Genomic DNA, 15,473 nt, shown 5'->3' on the forward strand with positions numbered 1-15,473 from the left:
GGAGCCTGTCTCACCTTGAGCGAAAAGAGCAGAGATTTGTCCCCCACAGCCAGCCACTGGCACTGACCAGCAAGGTGGCTGCCCTTGCCCAAGGGCAGGCCTCCCAAGAAGGTGGCAGGTGTGAGCTGCCTGTAGCACCTGCAGCAGACGGGAGGATGGGCATACCCAACTGGTGTAAGGATCCCAGGGTGGGGTGGGGAAGGTCTGGGCCAGGCACCTAAGCTTCTGCTGCAAACAGAATGAACAGTATTTTCAACTAAGCATTGGAAAAGAACAGACACCATCTAATACATGGTTCTTACATCACAGAACTCTTAGAATTAAAATGCAACTCAGAGAGGACAATCCTATCAAGCAGCAGAGAAATTACAGGCCAGGTCCTTTTCTTTCTAATAAAATCTACAAGTTTTGATGTATTCTATTAGCTTAGAAAGAGAAAACTTCAAACCAGGGGGAAAAATGAACTTGAACTGAAAAAGTGCACACATTTATTTCCTAGTCACTGCCATAGAGCCAGTACTGTTATATTACAATTATTATTACACCATTCACTGCACTGAAAAATATTACTAGAAACTTCTTCCAGACTTCTCGGTAGAGGGAGTTTGATGCTATGAGTTAATAAGGGCCAACATAATTGTAATAGAAACCAAAAGAATACTAAATCTAGAGTTTTCCAACCCATCTCCTTTCTCTACTACTCTTTGGTCTCTAGTTCAGCTTCATTCAAGTTCTGTGAATGTTACAACTGGGTTTTCATCATGGTCCATGCTGAGTACCAAGCATATGCTAAGACACCATTCTTTACTCCAGGAGCCCACCCCCCAGTTACTGGAAAGAGAGAGTGGCCATCAGCCAGCATGCACTGGTTGCTAAGATAGTGAATCTCTTCTGTGTTGGCTCAAAAAGAACCATCGCTCCATCCTACCCCTTAGGTCCTCTCGACCTACCCTGATTCCAAAGCCCTGCTCCAGCGATATAACTGTGGCCACTGGGATCACTCTATGTGTGCCCAGGCTATCCTGGTTGTTAAACATCTTCAGTTTTACCTTGAGGAAGTGTCCTTTAATCAGTGGTAATCTTGAAAGATTAATGCTGAAGATAAAGAAAACCAGTCTCAACTTGCACCTCTGTGTTGCAAAAAGAATTGTTGCAAATAAATAACTACTAGACCAATTGTCCCGTCTCCGCCAGGTGAATTGTCCCTCTGTGAGAACATGTAAGATTCATCCCTGGTCTGGAGTTTTCCTCCTGTACAAAGTCTGGAACATGAGTTAACAAGTACATTACCACGTAATAAGAAACTAAATAAAAAAGAATCTGTTTTAAGTACAGCCAGAAGGATATCATTCAGTAGGCATTTCCTGACAAAGGTGTTTATGAAACACTGGAACTTGGGATACAGGTGGTTCATTCTCTGCCAGAGAAGATTAGGGATAAAGCTTTTGAGCAGGAAAAGGGACTAGATACCCTGAAACATTCCACCAGTCCTACCTGTCCAGGAGTCTAAGAAGATGAAGTTTCCAATGCAACATGCTTCACTTTTGTTTTCTTGGGGGTTGCTTTCAGATCCTCATGTCAGAACCAGGCAAGCTCAGCCAGAAAGTAAAGGTTTGGCTTCAGGAATATTGGAACATCACCGATCTCATGGCCATTTCCGTATTCATGATTGGAGTGATCCTTCGCCTGCAGAACCAGCCGTATATGGGCTATGGGCGAGTGATCTACTGTGTGGATATCATCTTCTGGTACATCCGCGTCCTGGACATCTTTGGTGTCAACAAATATCTGGGGCCTTATGTGATGATGATCGGAAAGATGGTTAGTACTAATGCCCCCGTGAGTAACCTAAGGCATCGTGGCTGTGCCTGGGACATGAGACCAGCCTTGGTCATTATTTCTTTAAATTTCATTTGGTCTTTCTTTTGCAGGAAATGTTCTCTGTTTTAAGACACACAGTTCTCCTACATGTTGATAAATTAAATTAATAGAATACAATCGACAAACATGAATTGAGGGCTCTAGTGTGCTGGGCATAAGCAGGGACTGAAATTGAGATGGGGATTCTGCCCTTGAGTTTGCAATCTAGCTAGCAGGGAATCAAACACAAGCTCATGATCAGTTACATTAGAACAACAGGTTATAATCTGAAATTCAAAGCAGCATTTAAACAGGGTCATGACAGTGCATGGAATAACCCAGAGCATCTTCCAGTGTTTCAGCAAAACTTCTGTGAAATGAATTTTCTTCAAATAAATGTAGATTGAAGGTGGTATCTGGTGCTCAAATGAGTGACTTCTCATGGGACAGGGGTGTGGGCAGGCCTCAGAAGCAAGGCTTAAGAGGAGGTTCTGGGGGTGGGCAGATAACCTTGAGAGGTCAACCAAGAGGTAGCAGTGGATATTCCCTGGCCAGGGTATCAGTCAAGGGGCAGTGGAGCTGGTGGACAGGCAGTCCCTGTCCAGGGGGTTCTTGGCATGAAAAGGAGCCCATGTGGAACCTGGAGGCTGGGACTCAGGTGCAAAATGCCAGACCAGGTTGGGTAACAGAACTGGGAGGAAAAGGGGCAGATCTATCACAAGGAGCAAGGCCAACACCTAGGATCCAGGGCCAGGGTCACAGGCAAAGATAAGGCCAATACCATTACTGCTGGACATGTTCTCTGCCACCTGTCTCAAGTCCTTCTGATAATAAGGAGGCCAAATGTTTCTGCTGCAGTAATCAGGCAAAGGCTGCAACTTAGGAGGCACCAGAAATGGGGATCAGGGCCCCTTTGGTTGAAATCGGGTGATGACAGGGAGGCTGCCACTTCCACCTCAATTCCTATTTTACAGTGGTGATCCACTGACATGGAAACCAGGATATTCCCCAACAGATTAAACTGAGAATTAAGCCCCACTGGCATTCACCCATTCAACAGATATTTGAGAGCCAACTAAGTGCACTGATAGTACCAGAGGTATCAAGATGGGAAAAATCAGGGTCTCCTTAAAGCTGATATGCCATGAAGGAGGCAGACAATGAAGGAAAAAACAAGTCAATCATAAAATTGTGCCAGGTGAGATTAGTATGCCAAAAAATATTAAGTGCCATAAATGGAGAGGGAGCAGTAGGGAATTCTCTTTCAGTTGGGGGGGAGGGTGTAGGGGTTGACTCATGTCCCCCAAAAGACGTTTGAGTCCTGATCCCCAGTTCTGTAAATGTGACCTTATTTGGAAATAGGGTATATTAGCCAGGGTTCTCTAGAGAAACAGAACTAACAGGAGATAGCTGTAAATATGAGATATGTAAAAGTGTCTCACACAACCATGGGAATGGAAGAGTCCAAAATCTGCAGGGCAGGCTTTGAAGCTGTCAACTCTGATGAAGTGTCTCAACGAACTCCACAGGAGAGGCTTGCTGGCTGAAGGAAAAGTGAAGATTCTCTCTGTCTTGAACGTTTTCTTAAGGATGCACCTCCCACAGTTGGGCCAAATCCAACTGTGGGAGATGCACCCTTTGTTAATAGCAGACGTAATCAGCCAGGGCTGAAATCAACTGACTGATGATTTAATAAACCAGCCTTCTGGTTTATCAACCAGCCGCAAAATATCCTTGCAGTAACGATTAGACCAGTGCTTGCCCAACCAGACAACTGGGCACCATCAACTGATCAAGTAGACACCAGAACCTAATCATTACATAGGGTTTTTGCAGATGTTATTTACTAAGATGAAGCCAAAATGGATGAGGGTGGCCCTAATCCAATATGACTGGTGTTCTGTATAAGAAGGGGAGAATTGGACTCAGACAGATAAAGAAAGAAAGCCATGCAACAAGTGAGGCAAAGAACACCAGCAGTTGCCGATAAACACCAGGAGCTGGAAGAGGCAAGGAAGGATTCTCCCCTACATGTTTCAGAGGGAGCATAGCCCTGCTGCACCTTGATTTCATTCTTCTGACCTCCAGAACTATGAAAGAAAATATTTCTGTTGTCTTAAGCCACCCAGTTTGTGACACTTTGTTTCAGCAGCCCTAGGAAGCTAAGATAAGGTATCCCTAGAGACTCTCTCAGAGAAGGTAATGTCTGAGCAGGGTCCTGAGAGAAGTAAGAAGGTGCATTTTAAGACCACCCAAAGGAAGACTTTCCAGGTAAAGAAAACAGCAAGAGGAAAGGTCAGATGCTGGGCCTCGCTGGTGAGATTGAAGGTACCAAGGAAACCAGTGTGGCTGGGTAGAGAGAGGCCAGGGAGGCCAGGGAGGTCACTCAGGCCCAAGCAGGGCATGGAAGGACTTGAGGCCGTCTAGGTGTGAAGGGCAGCCAGTGAGGAATTTCAGCAAAACTGTGGTGCAGTCTTGTTTACACTGGGAAGGGTCCCTGAGGCTGGAGGAGATACAGGAGTGGAGGCCTCCACCAGCAAGGAGGCAGATGGGCCCAGGGTGGGAGCAGTGGAGGGGTCCCACTCCACTGCAGTCAGTCCCAGATTTATTTTGAAGCTAGAACTGAGTTTGATTATGGGTTGGAGGTAGGATGAGAGAGAAAAGGAGGAATCAAGGATGCTCCGAAGATTTTGGCCTGAGCAATGTGGTGAGTGGTGGTGCCATGTTTGGAAATGGTGGAGGTTCAGGTTTGGAAAGGGGAATTGAGGGTTTGGTTTTGGACATCATAAATCTGAAATGCCTACTAGACTCAAGTGAAGATGCATAATTGGCATTTGTGGCACAGAGGAAAGATCTAGAGTGTAAGGAAAGAGTCAAGGTTAGAAGTAAGCATTTGTAAACTGAAATTACCAAGGGAGTGAGTACAGACAAAGACAGAAAAGGTCTTGGGCCAAGTCCTCGCATACGTCAAGCTTTAGAGGAAGAAAAAGAAGAGAATCCAGGAATGGCCAATGGGAAGGGCCAAGGAAGCAAGAGGAAAATGGAAAAATATTCGGGAAACTGCTTCAAGAAGGAAATAGAGATCAACAAAATCCAATGTCATTGATAGACCGGGTACAGTGAGGACTAAAATGGTCCACTGAATTTAGTAATGTGAGCAACTTAGTGACCATGCTAGTGGTAGATCGCAGACTGGGGGTTTGAGAGGAAACAGGAAGACTGGGATGGGTTCAAAAGACTGCGGGCAAAGACAGCTCCTCTGAAGACTTTTTTTGTAAAGGAGAGCAGGGAAATGAGTGGAAGCCAGAAGATATGAGGTTAAAAATATTGGTAGCTGTAGCACAAGAGCAATTTCTAAACTACTTCTAACTACTAAAAGGGCATTACAGTGGCATGTTTAAATGCTTACTAAACTTTTCCCCACTCCAACATGTCTCCTTGGCCATCCTCTAACTCTTCATCCCCTCAAATGCACGGGGTTTCTCAGATGCTACAGCATGCTCTGCTTTGTACTCCAGGTAAGTCTTTGGTCTACTCTTTCCATGTGGATTCCAGTAAACAGTCAAAAGATGGTACCATCCAGCACCAAGGGGACTTATGTTTGAGGATTCAGTTTTGATAAAATAATTTTTTATCAGTGTTATAAATGGAAATATTGTTGATAGAGTCTTACTGAAGTCAAGTCATGAACTTTAAAATCAAAGTGGGCTGGTCTTTCGATAGCTGAGTACATTACTTAATCTCGTAAGACTATGTTTTACCACTTATAAAATCGTGTAGTGACTGTTAAATGGCAATTATGTGCCTGGTATGAATATGTGTGTATATGTCTTAGTTTCCTTATTTTATATCATATTGAAACTGTAGAATGACCAATTCATTTTTTTATTCCTGATTTATTATCGAAAGGGATATTTTGACAGTAAGATGAAAGAAAACATCTTCCTCTTCTGTCAGAGCTTGGTTACCTTCCCAGGACATAAGAGAACATCAAGTTTTGATTCGATGATAATTCAGTAGCAAAATAAATATCTCAAAATATTTTTATACTATTTATGGCTGGAAACATTTTTTCAGCATTTCTTCATAGGGTCCCCCTGGCTTTGAGGTTCCATGAGGTTACATCCATTTCAGAAAGTTTCTAAGGCAATAATAACCCGATTGATAACTCTTTCACATGTAATAGAAGCCAGAGACATAGTCTGCCCAAGTTTATTCCCCAGCAAATATTCTAGACACACTGCAGCTGCAAAGCTTTGGCCTGGAGTGAACACAGGCGATTTGTGTGACTAGGCCAAGACAAATCCACGTGAGGTTTACTTCAGAACAGACCATAGAATATGAAACTAACAATGAACCAATAGTTCATCCTAACATTATCTAAAATAAGCCTCAGTGTTAGGACTGACTCTGGAATAAAGGACACCTTCTAAATTTAGGAATAATTCTTTATAAACCAAGTGGCTTTGAACTAAGGGAGATGGCTTAACTGATCCCAGAAAGGACCCTCATCTTCAGGGATTTCCAAACTTAGAAATTATACCTGTCCAATATCTGAAGTCAAATAAAATGGGCACCTGCCTTGGGCATTGCTGGGAAGGATGCCTGTTCCAGTTTACTCACTGCTGGAACCGTGATATACCAAAAATGGAATGGCTTTTAAGAATGGGAATTTATTAAGGTGCATGTTTACATTTCTAAGCCTATGAAAATATCCCAATTAAAGCAAATCTATAAAAATGTCCAAATTAAGGCACCAACAAGAGGTTACCTTCACTCAAGAAAGGCCGATGAAGTACAAGGTTTCTCTCTCAACTGGAAAGGCACATGGTGAACACAGCAACATCTGCGCGCTTTCGCTCTAGGCTTCCTGTTTAATGAAGCTACCCTGGGGACGTTTTCCTTCTTCATCTCCAAAGGTCTCTGGCTGTGTGGGCTCTAGTGGTTCTCATGGCTCTAAAAAAGGACTCTTTTCAAAACGTTTCCTCTTTTAAAGGATTCCAGTAAACTAATCAAGACCCACCTGGAATGGGTGTAGTTACCTCTTCATCTAATCAAAAAGTTAATGCCCACAATTGGGTGTGCCACATCTCCACAGAGATAATCTAATCAAAATATTCAACCTACTTCATTGAATAGGTATAAAAAGAAATGTTGCTCCCACAAGATTGGATCAGGTTTAAAATTTGGCTTTTCTATGTACATAATCCTTTCAAACTAGCACAACCTTTTTCCTAGAAAGTATTTACTAGAAGATGAAAACACTTGACCTGCAGGGGTGTCCAATAAAATGAAACAAGGGAATGCACCCTACAGGATTACAGAGAAGCAATACCAGGTGATAAACCTGTTTTGGTCCAATATAATTAGCTCCTCAGAATGGACAAGTATACCATACTCATCAATGTATATATTCTCTCCACTTTATATGATCCTTTTACGTAAAATAGAAATATAACATCATTCAATAAGACCATTATTTCCTTACTTGTTTCTGCATTTGCCCTATATAGGCTCCCCCTTCCCACTCCCTCCGTGGAGCTATGTTCCACATGCGGTTGGGATGCTGCCCGATTCATGAATTGTAAACGGATCAAATAAACTCCCATAAATGATATCTTATCTAATATTTTTTAGTAGTTTTAAGGTAAGAAATGTGATCTGAAGGAGAACCCAAGGGACCCTGGAGGCAGCGAGAAGACCAAGTAAATATACCCTCTGAGCCTGCTCTTTCACCGCACCAGAGGTCCACAGGGAAGTTCCTTTCAGATCTGAGCTTCATAATTGAGTGCTAAACTCTAGAGATCAGACTAAGGGTCTGGTTGGAGTCCATATAAAACAGAACTGGTGATCAAACCTGAGATTCCAAGTAAGTAAATTCAGGTCTTCTTTGTTAAAAAAAAATTGAAATCTGGGGTTCCTGTGGCTGGAATGCCAACTGGATACACGTTTTAGAAGTATGGACCCTGAACTTGTCTGTGTTTACAAAAATGGCCAGATTTTACTAAGGGCAATTTAAAATTACCAGAATGTGGTAGTCTTAACTGAGATAGTTTCTCTTAGAGGGCATTTGGAAAATTAGAAATTCCACATCTCCAAAAAAAAACCCAAAGGGATGCATATATTGATTGGTGTTTAGAGGCATAAAAAAAAATTAGTGATTCCAAAAATAGCCTCATTAAAAGATTCCTTACAAAAGCCAATTAGGGGAAACAAAAAAAAAAAATTTAAACTAGAAGCCAAGACAATCAGCAAGGGCTGTAGACAATCTGACTTGACTCCAATTGTGACTTCAGCCCCTTCTTATTATCCTCCTTTGCCTAATTAATTTGAATCTACTAACCTTCTTTCTCATTTACCCTTTTACTTAGGAGATGAGAAATAAAAGAAAATTCACAGATACCTTTTAAGATTAGACCTTCCACAGACTGGTATTTCAACCACTGCCACTGCAACCTGTGATAAAGATGGAACTCAGGGGCATAATTATTCATAGGAGAATTTAGATCCCAGGTTATGACCTACAGCAGCTTGTACCCACATTAACCGGAACCTCAGATGCTAAATCCTGGGAAGCAAAAGCTGTTTGGACCAACCTGGAAAGGGCCCAACAGGATCCCTCTTTCCACAATAAATCTGAGAAGTAGGGCAAAAAAGAAAAATAAAGATTACACATCAAGGCAAGGAAAATCTTAAGAGTCTCCTCCATAAATATGAATGGTAAATCTTTAGCCCTTGTATTAAGCAGTTAACCTCAATTTGCCCCATCTGTCAAGAACAAAATTCTGATTAAAATATAAGAGTGTGGCAAGGACAGAAAGCTAGCTCTTTTATATAAAGTAGTGAGTTTTATATTTTTATGTTTTCTTTGTTTTTTACATATGACTGATGGCTGAAAAAATTTTAACTGAAGGTATGTTTGATGGATGATATTTTTACTACTTCAAGATGCTATTAACAAATTAGCTTATAAAATTCCTTAAAAGCACTCTATTCAAACTGGCTTAGAGATAAATAAGGGCATATATAACAATACTCCTAAACTCCCAGAAATCAAGAAAACCAAACTTCTGATATTTCCAATGAAAATAGTGTCTTTATAAACTGAATCTAAATGTTTTATAAAATACAATTCATTTAATTTAAGTACACTTTTGACAAACAGGGCTAATTTAGTATTGTTTGTGAAATAAAACAGCAATGTCTTCTGAGTTATCGATATTAAGTATAATACAAGCATACCATTTTATTGTACTTAAGTATGTTCTTCCTAAATTTATACAGGTTTACTGATCAAATAAATTAACATTATCTCTTTTGATATTTAAGATGATGAAAAATGTAAATTTGTGTTTAGCCAAATTGAGTTATTATTCCGACAAACTTTATAACAAGAGTTATTGTGTTTTGTAAGAAATCAGCTTGAGGACAATTTCCAAGATCTTTTTGGTAACTTAAATATGTAAAGTATGCAGGATGTATTTTTGTTAAGGGAAAAGAGAGTAATTTTGTCTTAAAGTAAAATCTGTTCGTTGCAGAATAAGAAACAGGAATGTATAAGACAGAACCTGCATGGATATATAAAGTTGTAGGTTTGTAGTAAAGGAGTTTATTTCATCTGTTGTGGTCAAGATTAGCTAAGATCTGATAGGTTTATAAGATTTTTAAGAGTTTTCTTATCAGACAGTATCTAATGAAAACCTAGGACTTGGTTTTCTTGCCCCTAAAATGACAAAATTTTTTTGAATTATTGGTCTGCTCTCAGAAGTTGTAAAAGGTTTTTCTTAACCATCTGAGTAATATGACTTAGAGGCTGCCTGATATTAGACCACAGTATAGTGTTATTAGTTAGATTTTCAGTTATTCTTAAAAAAATATTTAATGAAATTCTATCAGAATTTTCACTTTTGTAGAACAGTATCTGTCATCCATAGATGGTTTTTTTTCTGTTTCACTGAAAACTCTTGCAAACAAATATAGGCCAGAATATTTTGTCTAATTTTTTCAATATATAGTGAGATTTATTAAGGAATTGGTTCATGTGATTGTGGGGCCTGTCTGAGCTATTTTGCATCTGTTTTATAAACTACAGACAACTTGTACACCTTGGATGTATGCTTGTAATGATGATTATCAGTCTGTGTTTTTATTTCTCATTGTACAAACTGTGTTTCAAAAGTCTGTGCAAATTCATCACCCTCAAGGCAAATGATTTCTCAAGATACCTAGTCATGGGCAGGCCATGGTGGCTCAGCAGGCAGGAATGCTTGCCTGCCATGCCAGAGGTCCCAGGTTCGATTCCCAGTGCCTACCCACGTAAAAACAAAACAAAACAAAACAACAACAACAAAAAGATACCTAGTCAAAAGAAAAGTGAGATAGAAATGAGATTGTCTCTAGTGGACTGAGACTAAAAATAAAAATAATAGACACCCTGAATCCAAGAGAGGGTTGTATCCATAATCCACCCAACTGAATAAATAACTCCACTCCAAGGGTCTTAAATGTGATTGAACAACCACCCAACCAATCTTACTGCAATTAAGAAAAGGAATAAAGGGACAGAGTGATAACAGAGCCTATTTGACCACCTGACAAGAAAAGAAACCAAAGGTGATGACTGGAGTGTGGTCAAGTCTCCAATGAGGTCATTGGAAAATGTCCAAAAGGGGGAACTGTTAAGTAAAATAAAATGGCCACCTACATCGGGTATTGCAGGGAGGGATGCTTTTCAAGAAGGGATTTTCCAGAAAACAAAAGCAATTGACCTGCAGGGATTTTCCAAGAAAATGAAAGAAAGGAATGTACCCCACAGGACTGCAGATAAGCGACACTGGTGATAAACCAGTTTTGATCAAGTAGAGTTAGTTTATCAGAGTTAGCATATCATACTAATCAATGTATATCTTCTCTCCATTCTGTAAGACCTCTTTATGTAAAATGGAAACATCAGGCAATCATAACATTTTCTCATTTGTTTCCGCAGTTGCCCTAATAAGCTTCCCCTTCCTACCTCCTGAGTTGAGCTACTTTCACATTGGTTTGGATGCTGCCTGATTCATGAATCATAAACTGTTCAAATAAACTCCCACAAATGATATCTCGTCTAATATTTTTAAGAACAATAACAAACACATTGCTCAACATAGCCACTTACTATTTGTATGATGAATAAATAAATATTAGTGTATGCTCTCTCAACTCACTATCCGTAGTTTTACTTACAAACGTCCATCTTCTCCTCTCATGCTTCCCTTTCTCTATCTACATTTGTAGTCACTAGGGAAACACTTGTTTATGGGCAACAACAGAGGAGAAGCCAAAAGAATTAAGAGCAGGAGATGAGGATACCAGTGTTCTAGAATAGGACTTAGGCATTGGATAGAGTAGAAAAAACTAGCAGCCCCATGGATGGGGGTGGAGGGAAGGGAAAGAGGCTCATGGTCTTTGAGCGCCATAATGAACCAGCATAATCTTGGCACATGAGTCAAAACAGTAAAAAATACACATGTTCTCTCTGTTCAGATGATCGACATGCTGTATTTTGTGGTCATCATGCTCGTTGTGCTGATGAGTTTTGGAGTAGCCCGACAAGCCATTTTGCACCCAGATGAGGAGCCTTCTTGGAGACTGGCCCGAAACATCTTCTACATGCCTTACTGGATGATCTATGGAGAGGTGTTTGCAGACCAGATAGACCGTAAGAATAGAATTCATAGTAAGATTCTCTTCCCTGCTTCAGAGGCAGATGATCAGTTCCGAATTAATTGAATAATATGAGTTAATTTGGAAATAAAGTATTTTTCATTGTACCACAAGGCACCAAGTGATGTTATGAAGAAATGGTATAGACTTTAAATGTAGATCTCGAGATATCAGTCATTTCTTGTACTCGAGAAACTATTAACTAGAATTCTGAAAGAGCTTCATTTCCCTTTAGCTGGACCTGGTGAACATCCAACTTAATCTATGTATTTCCAATCCCAATCTCCTTATCTTTCTCCAGTGCAAAACTCATTCCAACCGAGGATAGAGCGGGGAGTGCTATTTCAGGAGAATGAGATGGTGAGCATGACAAGTAATTGGCTTGTCAAGTCATCCTCTTCTCCAAGCTGTCAATCCCATTTTCCACATAGCTATCGATTACCTCTCCACCACTAACGTATTGTAGTAATCGAGATGTTAGAAGAGGGGAGGAAATGAGCCACAGTCCTGTCATGAATTTCTTGGAAATGTAGTCTCAAGTTCCTTCCCAGCCATGACATTTCTTGTATTCCAAGGAAGTGAAGCCCAGTACCTCAATACCTATTTCACTAGGGACCATTAAAGCACCACCAATAAATGAGACTCTTCGGTCCATTTTCATGTCAATACCAACATTCTCATTCAAATGTCCATATTTTATTATAAAGCAACATGCATCTTAGTGTGTCTGCTGCTTCCAGTGTTCTACAAGTTGAGGATAGAAGGTAAAATGTGGGGTTGTCAGTATATCTACTGTCACTATATTAGACTGATATCTAGTTCACATAATACCTTCTTTCTAGCTTTTATAACCTAATTCTGAACACATTATTACAAGAATCACAAAGCCAATCATTGGATGTGCTTGGTAAACCAGAATATAAACATCTAATTTGGTTTTATAAGAATTTTAGCCTAGTAAACATACATACATGCCAAGAGTCCCTAGATTCCAGACATAAGCTGTAATATTTTCATTTGTATTTTGTTCATCTGGTAATGATAGAAGATGGAGAAACAGGTAAACTTGGGGGCTATCTTATTTTCAGTAACACCACTAAATGTGGGTCTTCTGTTCTCAATCTGATTATTATATAATAATTTTTTATCTCTTCATGTTTATGATATGTTTGTGTTGGAACATAGGGAAGGCTTGTTTGATTGGTCAGCCTATAAGTTAAAATGATCATCTGCCAGTGGCATCATGTCTTTTTCACAGTATTTTTAACTGGGATTTTCTTAATGCATATGACATGAGGTAAAATAAAAATCCACGAAGAAATATATTTTCTAGAATTAAAAAATGTATACAATTCTTCCAAATAGATCACTGTTTCCAAGCATGAAGCTTGGAAAGTATAAGATCCCAAGTATAAGATCTTTGCATCTCTTGACAGTAAAATGGTTTTTGTGCTGTTAAATCCTTTGTTTTACTTTTCTCTCAACTATCTTTTCATTTTCTTTCTTCCTTTCTATTGTAAACTTAAAAAAAAAATCCTGCTTTTCAACTGCTGGGCAGTCTATGCCATGGAAATTAACCGTAAGTTGATATGGAAATGATTATTCTAGTCCATGAAATGCATTTTTTAATTAGCCTCTTCCTTAGCTGACTACTGATAGTCTTACAGATGTTTCAAGTGCCTCTCTTGGTGCCAATACTTTTTCAAACTTTCATAAAAGCCAGTAGACTAAAAATTTATGATTGTTTGACTTATCACTATTGGGATGATTGTATTTTTTCTTCATGAAATTTGTCCCAAATTATAAAAGTGGCATTTCACATAGTACGGAAAGAAATGATTGCTTTTCAAAATGGCATCAGAACAGGTGATCAACCAGTTTTAGGGTACTGCAGTGTTTGATCCCTATCTCACACCATATAGCAAATTTTTTTCAATTAATATACAAGTGAAATCAAGAAACCCACCAGAAGAACATAAGCAAGTGTTAAATGACTAGAAGACTAAATAACTTTCTAATGATTAACAGCATATCTATAAAGATAGATTTGTCAGCTTAAAAATTAAGAATTTCTCTATATCAAAAACACAAAGGGAAAGCATTCACATGACAGTAAAAATGATTCTCTTGGAGTGCAGATATGAGTTTCTAAATGATGTCTTTGTGTGCGCTGATATTTTTCACATAGAAAAATATTGCTTGTGGAATCAGAAAAAAAATCAAATTAAAAAACAGACAATTTAATAATATGTTATTGATCCTTTCTACTATGTGTAAAAAGCAAGCCCAGGGTGCACGAGTGGTTCAGTGGTAGAATGCTTGCCTTTCATGTGGGAAACCCGGGTTTGATTCCTGGACCATGCACCCCTCCCCCCACCAAAAATAAAGCAAGCACAAAAATGCAGACTTTCATTCCAGCTCCTTGCGGTGAAAACCTGTATGATGAGGAAGGCAAGCGTCTCCCACCCTGCATCCCAGGTGCCTGGCTTACACCTGCCATCATGGCGTGCTACCTACTTGTAGCCAACATCCTGTTGGTCAACCTGCTGATTGCTGTTTTCAAGTATGTGTCAGGGCCGATGTCTATGTGCTTATTATTTATTGCTTTACAGACTTTCAGTTTAATCCCAGAAATCTCCTGGGCTACTTTTGCATTGGCACAGAAGTTTACTATGGCTTTTTATTTTCTTCTTTTTTCTTTTTTTTTTTGGCATGGGCAGGCACAGAACTTTACTATGGCTTTTTATTTTCTTCTTTTTTCTTTTTTTTGGCATAGGCAGGCACCGGGAATCGAACCCGGGTCTCTGGCATGGCAGGTGTGAACTCTGCCTGCTGAGCCACTGTGGCCCGCCTTATTATAGCTTTTAAAAGGATAGAAACTGCAATCTTTTTTGTTCAACCCCAGATGAACCAGCTTTCATGTATTCAAAATTAGGCAATGACGCCAACACATTTAAATATAACCTTTCGTTAGTATTTTAACATGTTAGCACGTGTTTTTATCTCGTGAAAACATTTTTTTTTCAATGAAAGCCTTTTTCAGTGTAAGTTGTGCTTATAATTCACCATCAGAGGCGCAGAAAGCAAAATGAATTTCTAAGCTGCTGCAATTATGGTGATGTTATGTAAAATATTTTTCTTGTGATTTGCAGAATAGAAGATAAAATGGCCTAGGAAAGAAATGACTTGAATTAGAAAATCAAGTTTCCGGTAAAACTTGATCATGTGGCATGATTTGTTGAGTAGCTGACCATGCTTGATAAGTGTTGAAAAATTATTTTAGCTGCTAAGATGAAAAAATGGGAGGGAAAAATTATACATAGAAATATAAACTCTTACAGTTTAACAGAACATTGGAGAAAATGTGACTCAAACTCCTAACTTGAGAGATGAGAAAACTAAGGTAAAGGGAGGTTAACTGGCTTTTCTAAGATCCCAGCATTGGTAGACCACAAGCTTGATCTGGAATTCCGAATTATAACAACATTGTGCTTACTGCCTCCTGTTGGAAGCTAAAATAAGATAAAGCCTGTACCTACCCTGCGTCCAAAATTACATACCTTCAATCAAATTAGTTCAATAATTAATCTATCCAGTGACAAAAAAGTAGTCAACTAGTTTGACCAAAATGAAAGTTTAAATGCATTAAATTGCTTGGTTGAATAGCTCATACCTTAAACTACATGAAATACAATTTTAAGAGCATAGGAATCATTCGATTGTGGTGTGGTTTTTTTCAAGAAATCGATAGATAGTAATTTCAGTCACTAAAGTCCTAAGTATTGATGGTAGATAATCCATATGGATAGAGAAACCCAAAGAAGGGGAATCTAGAAACCAATCCTAACTGGCACTAAAAAATAGGTTTATATTTTCATTTCAGTGTAACTGATTTTTCTGGGAAATCA

At 39.3% G+C, this 15,473-nt stretch overlaps 1 protein-coding gene across 1 annotated transcript in view; it reads left to right on the forward strand.

Annotated features, from left to right (window-relative positions):
• The window catches only part of TRPM1 (transient receptor potential cation channel subfamily M member 1), a 115,896-nt gene that overhangs the window by 75,856 nt on the left and 24,567 nt on the right, over positions 1 to 15,473 (forward strand). Inside the window, exons 21-24 of the mRNA XM_077122326.1 lie at positions 1,570 to 1,821; positions 11,386 to 11,560; positions 13,124 to 13,144; positions 13,984 to 14,128. Coding sequence (XP_076978441.1) covers positions 1,570 to 1,821; positions 11,386 to 11,560; positions 13,124 to 13,144; positions 13,984 to 14,128 — 593 coding nt within the window. The remainder of the gene's footprint in view (positions 1 to 1,569; positions 1,822 to 11,385; positions 11,561 to 13,123; positions 13,145 to 13,983; positions 14,129 to 15,473) is intronic.

This window comes from Tamandua tetradactyla, chromosome 12 (genome assembly GCF_023851605.1).
Source record: "Tamandua tetradactyla isolate mTamTet1 chromosome 12, mTamTet1.pri, whole genome shotgun sequence".
NCBI classification, from domain to species: Eukaryota; Metazoa; Chordata; class Mammalia; order Pilosa; family Myrmecophagidae; genus Tamandua; species Tamandua tetradactyla.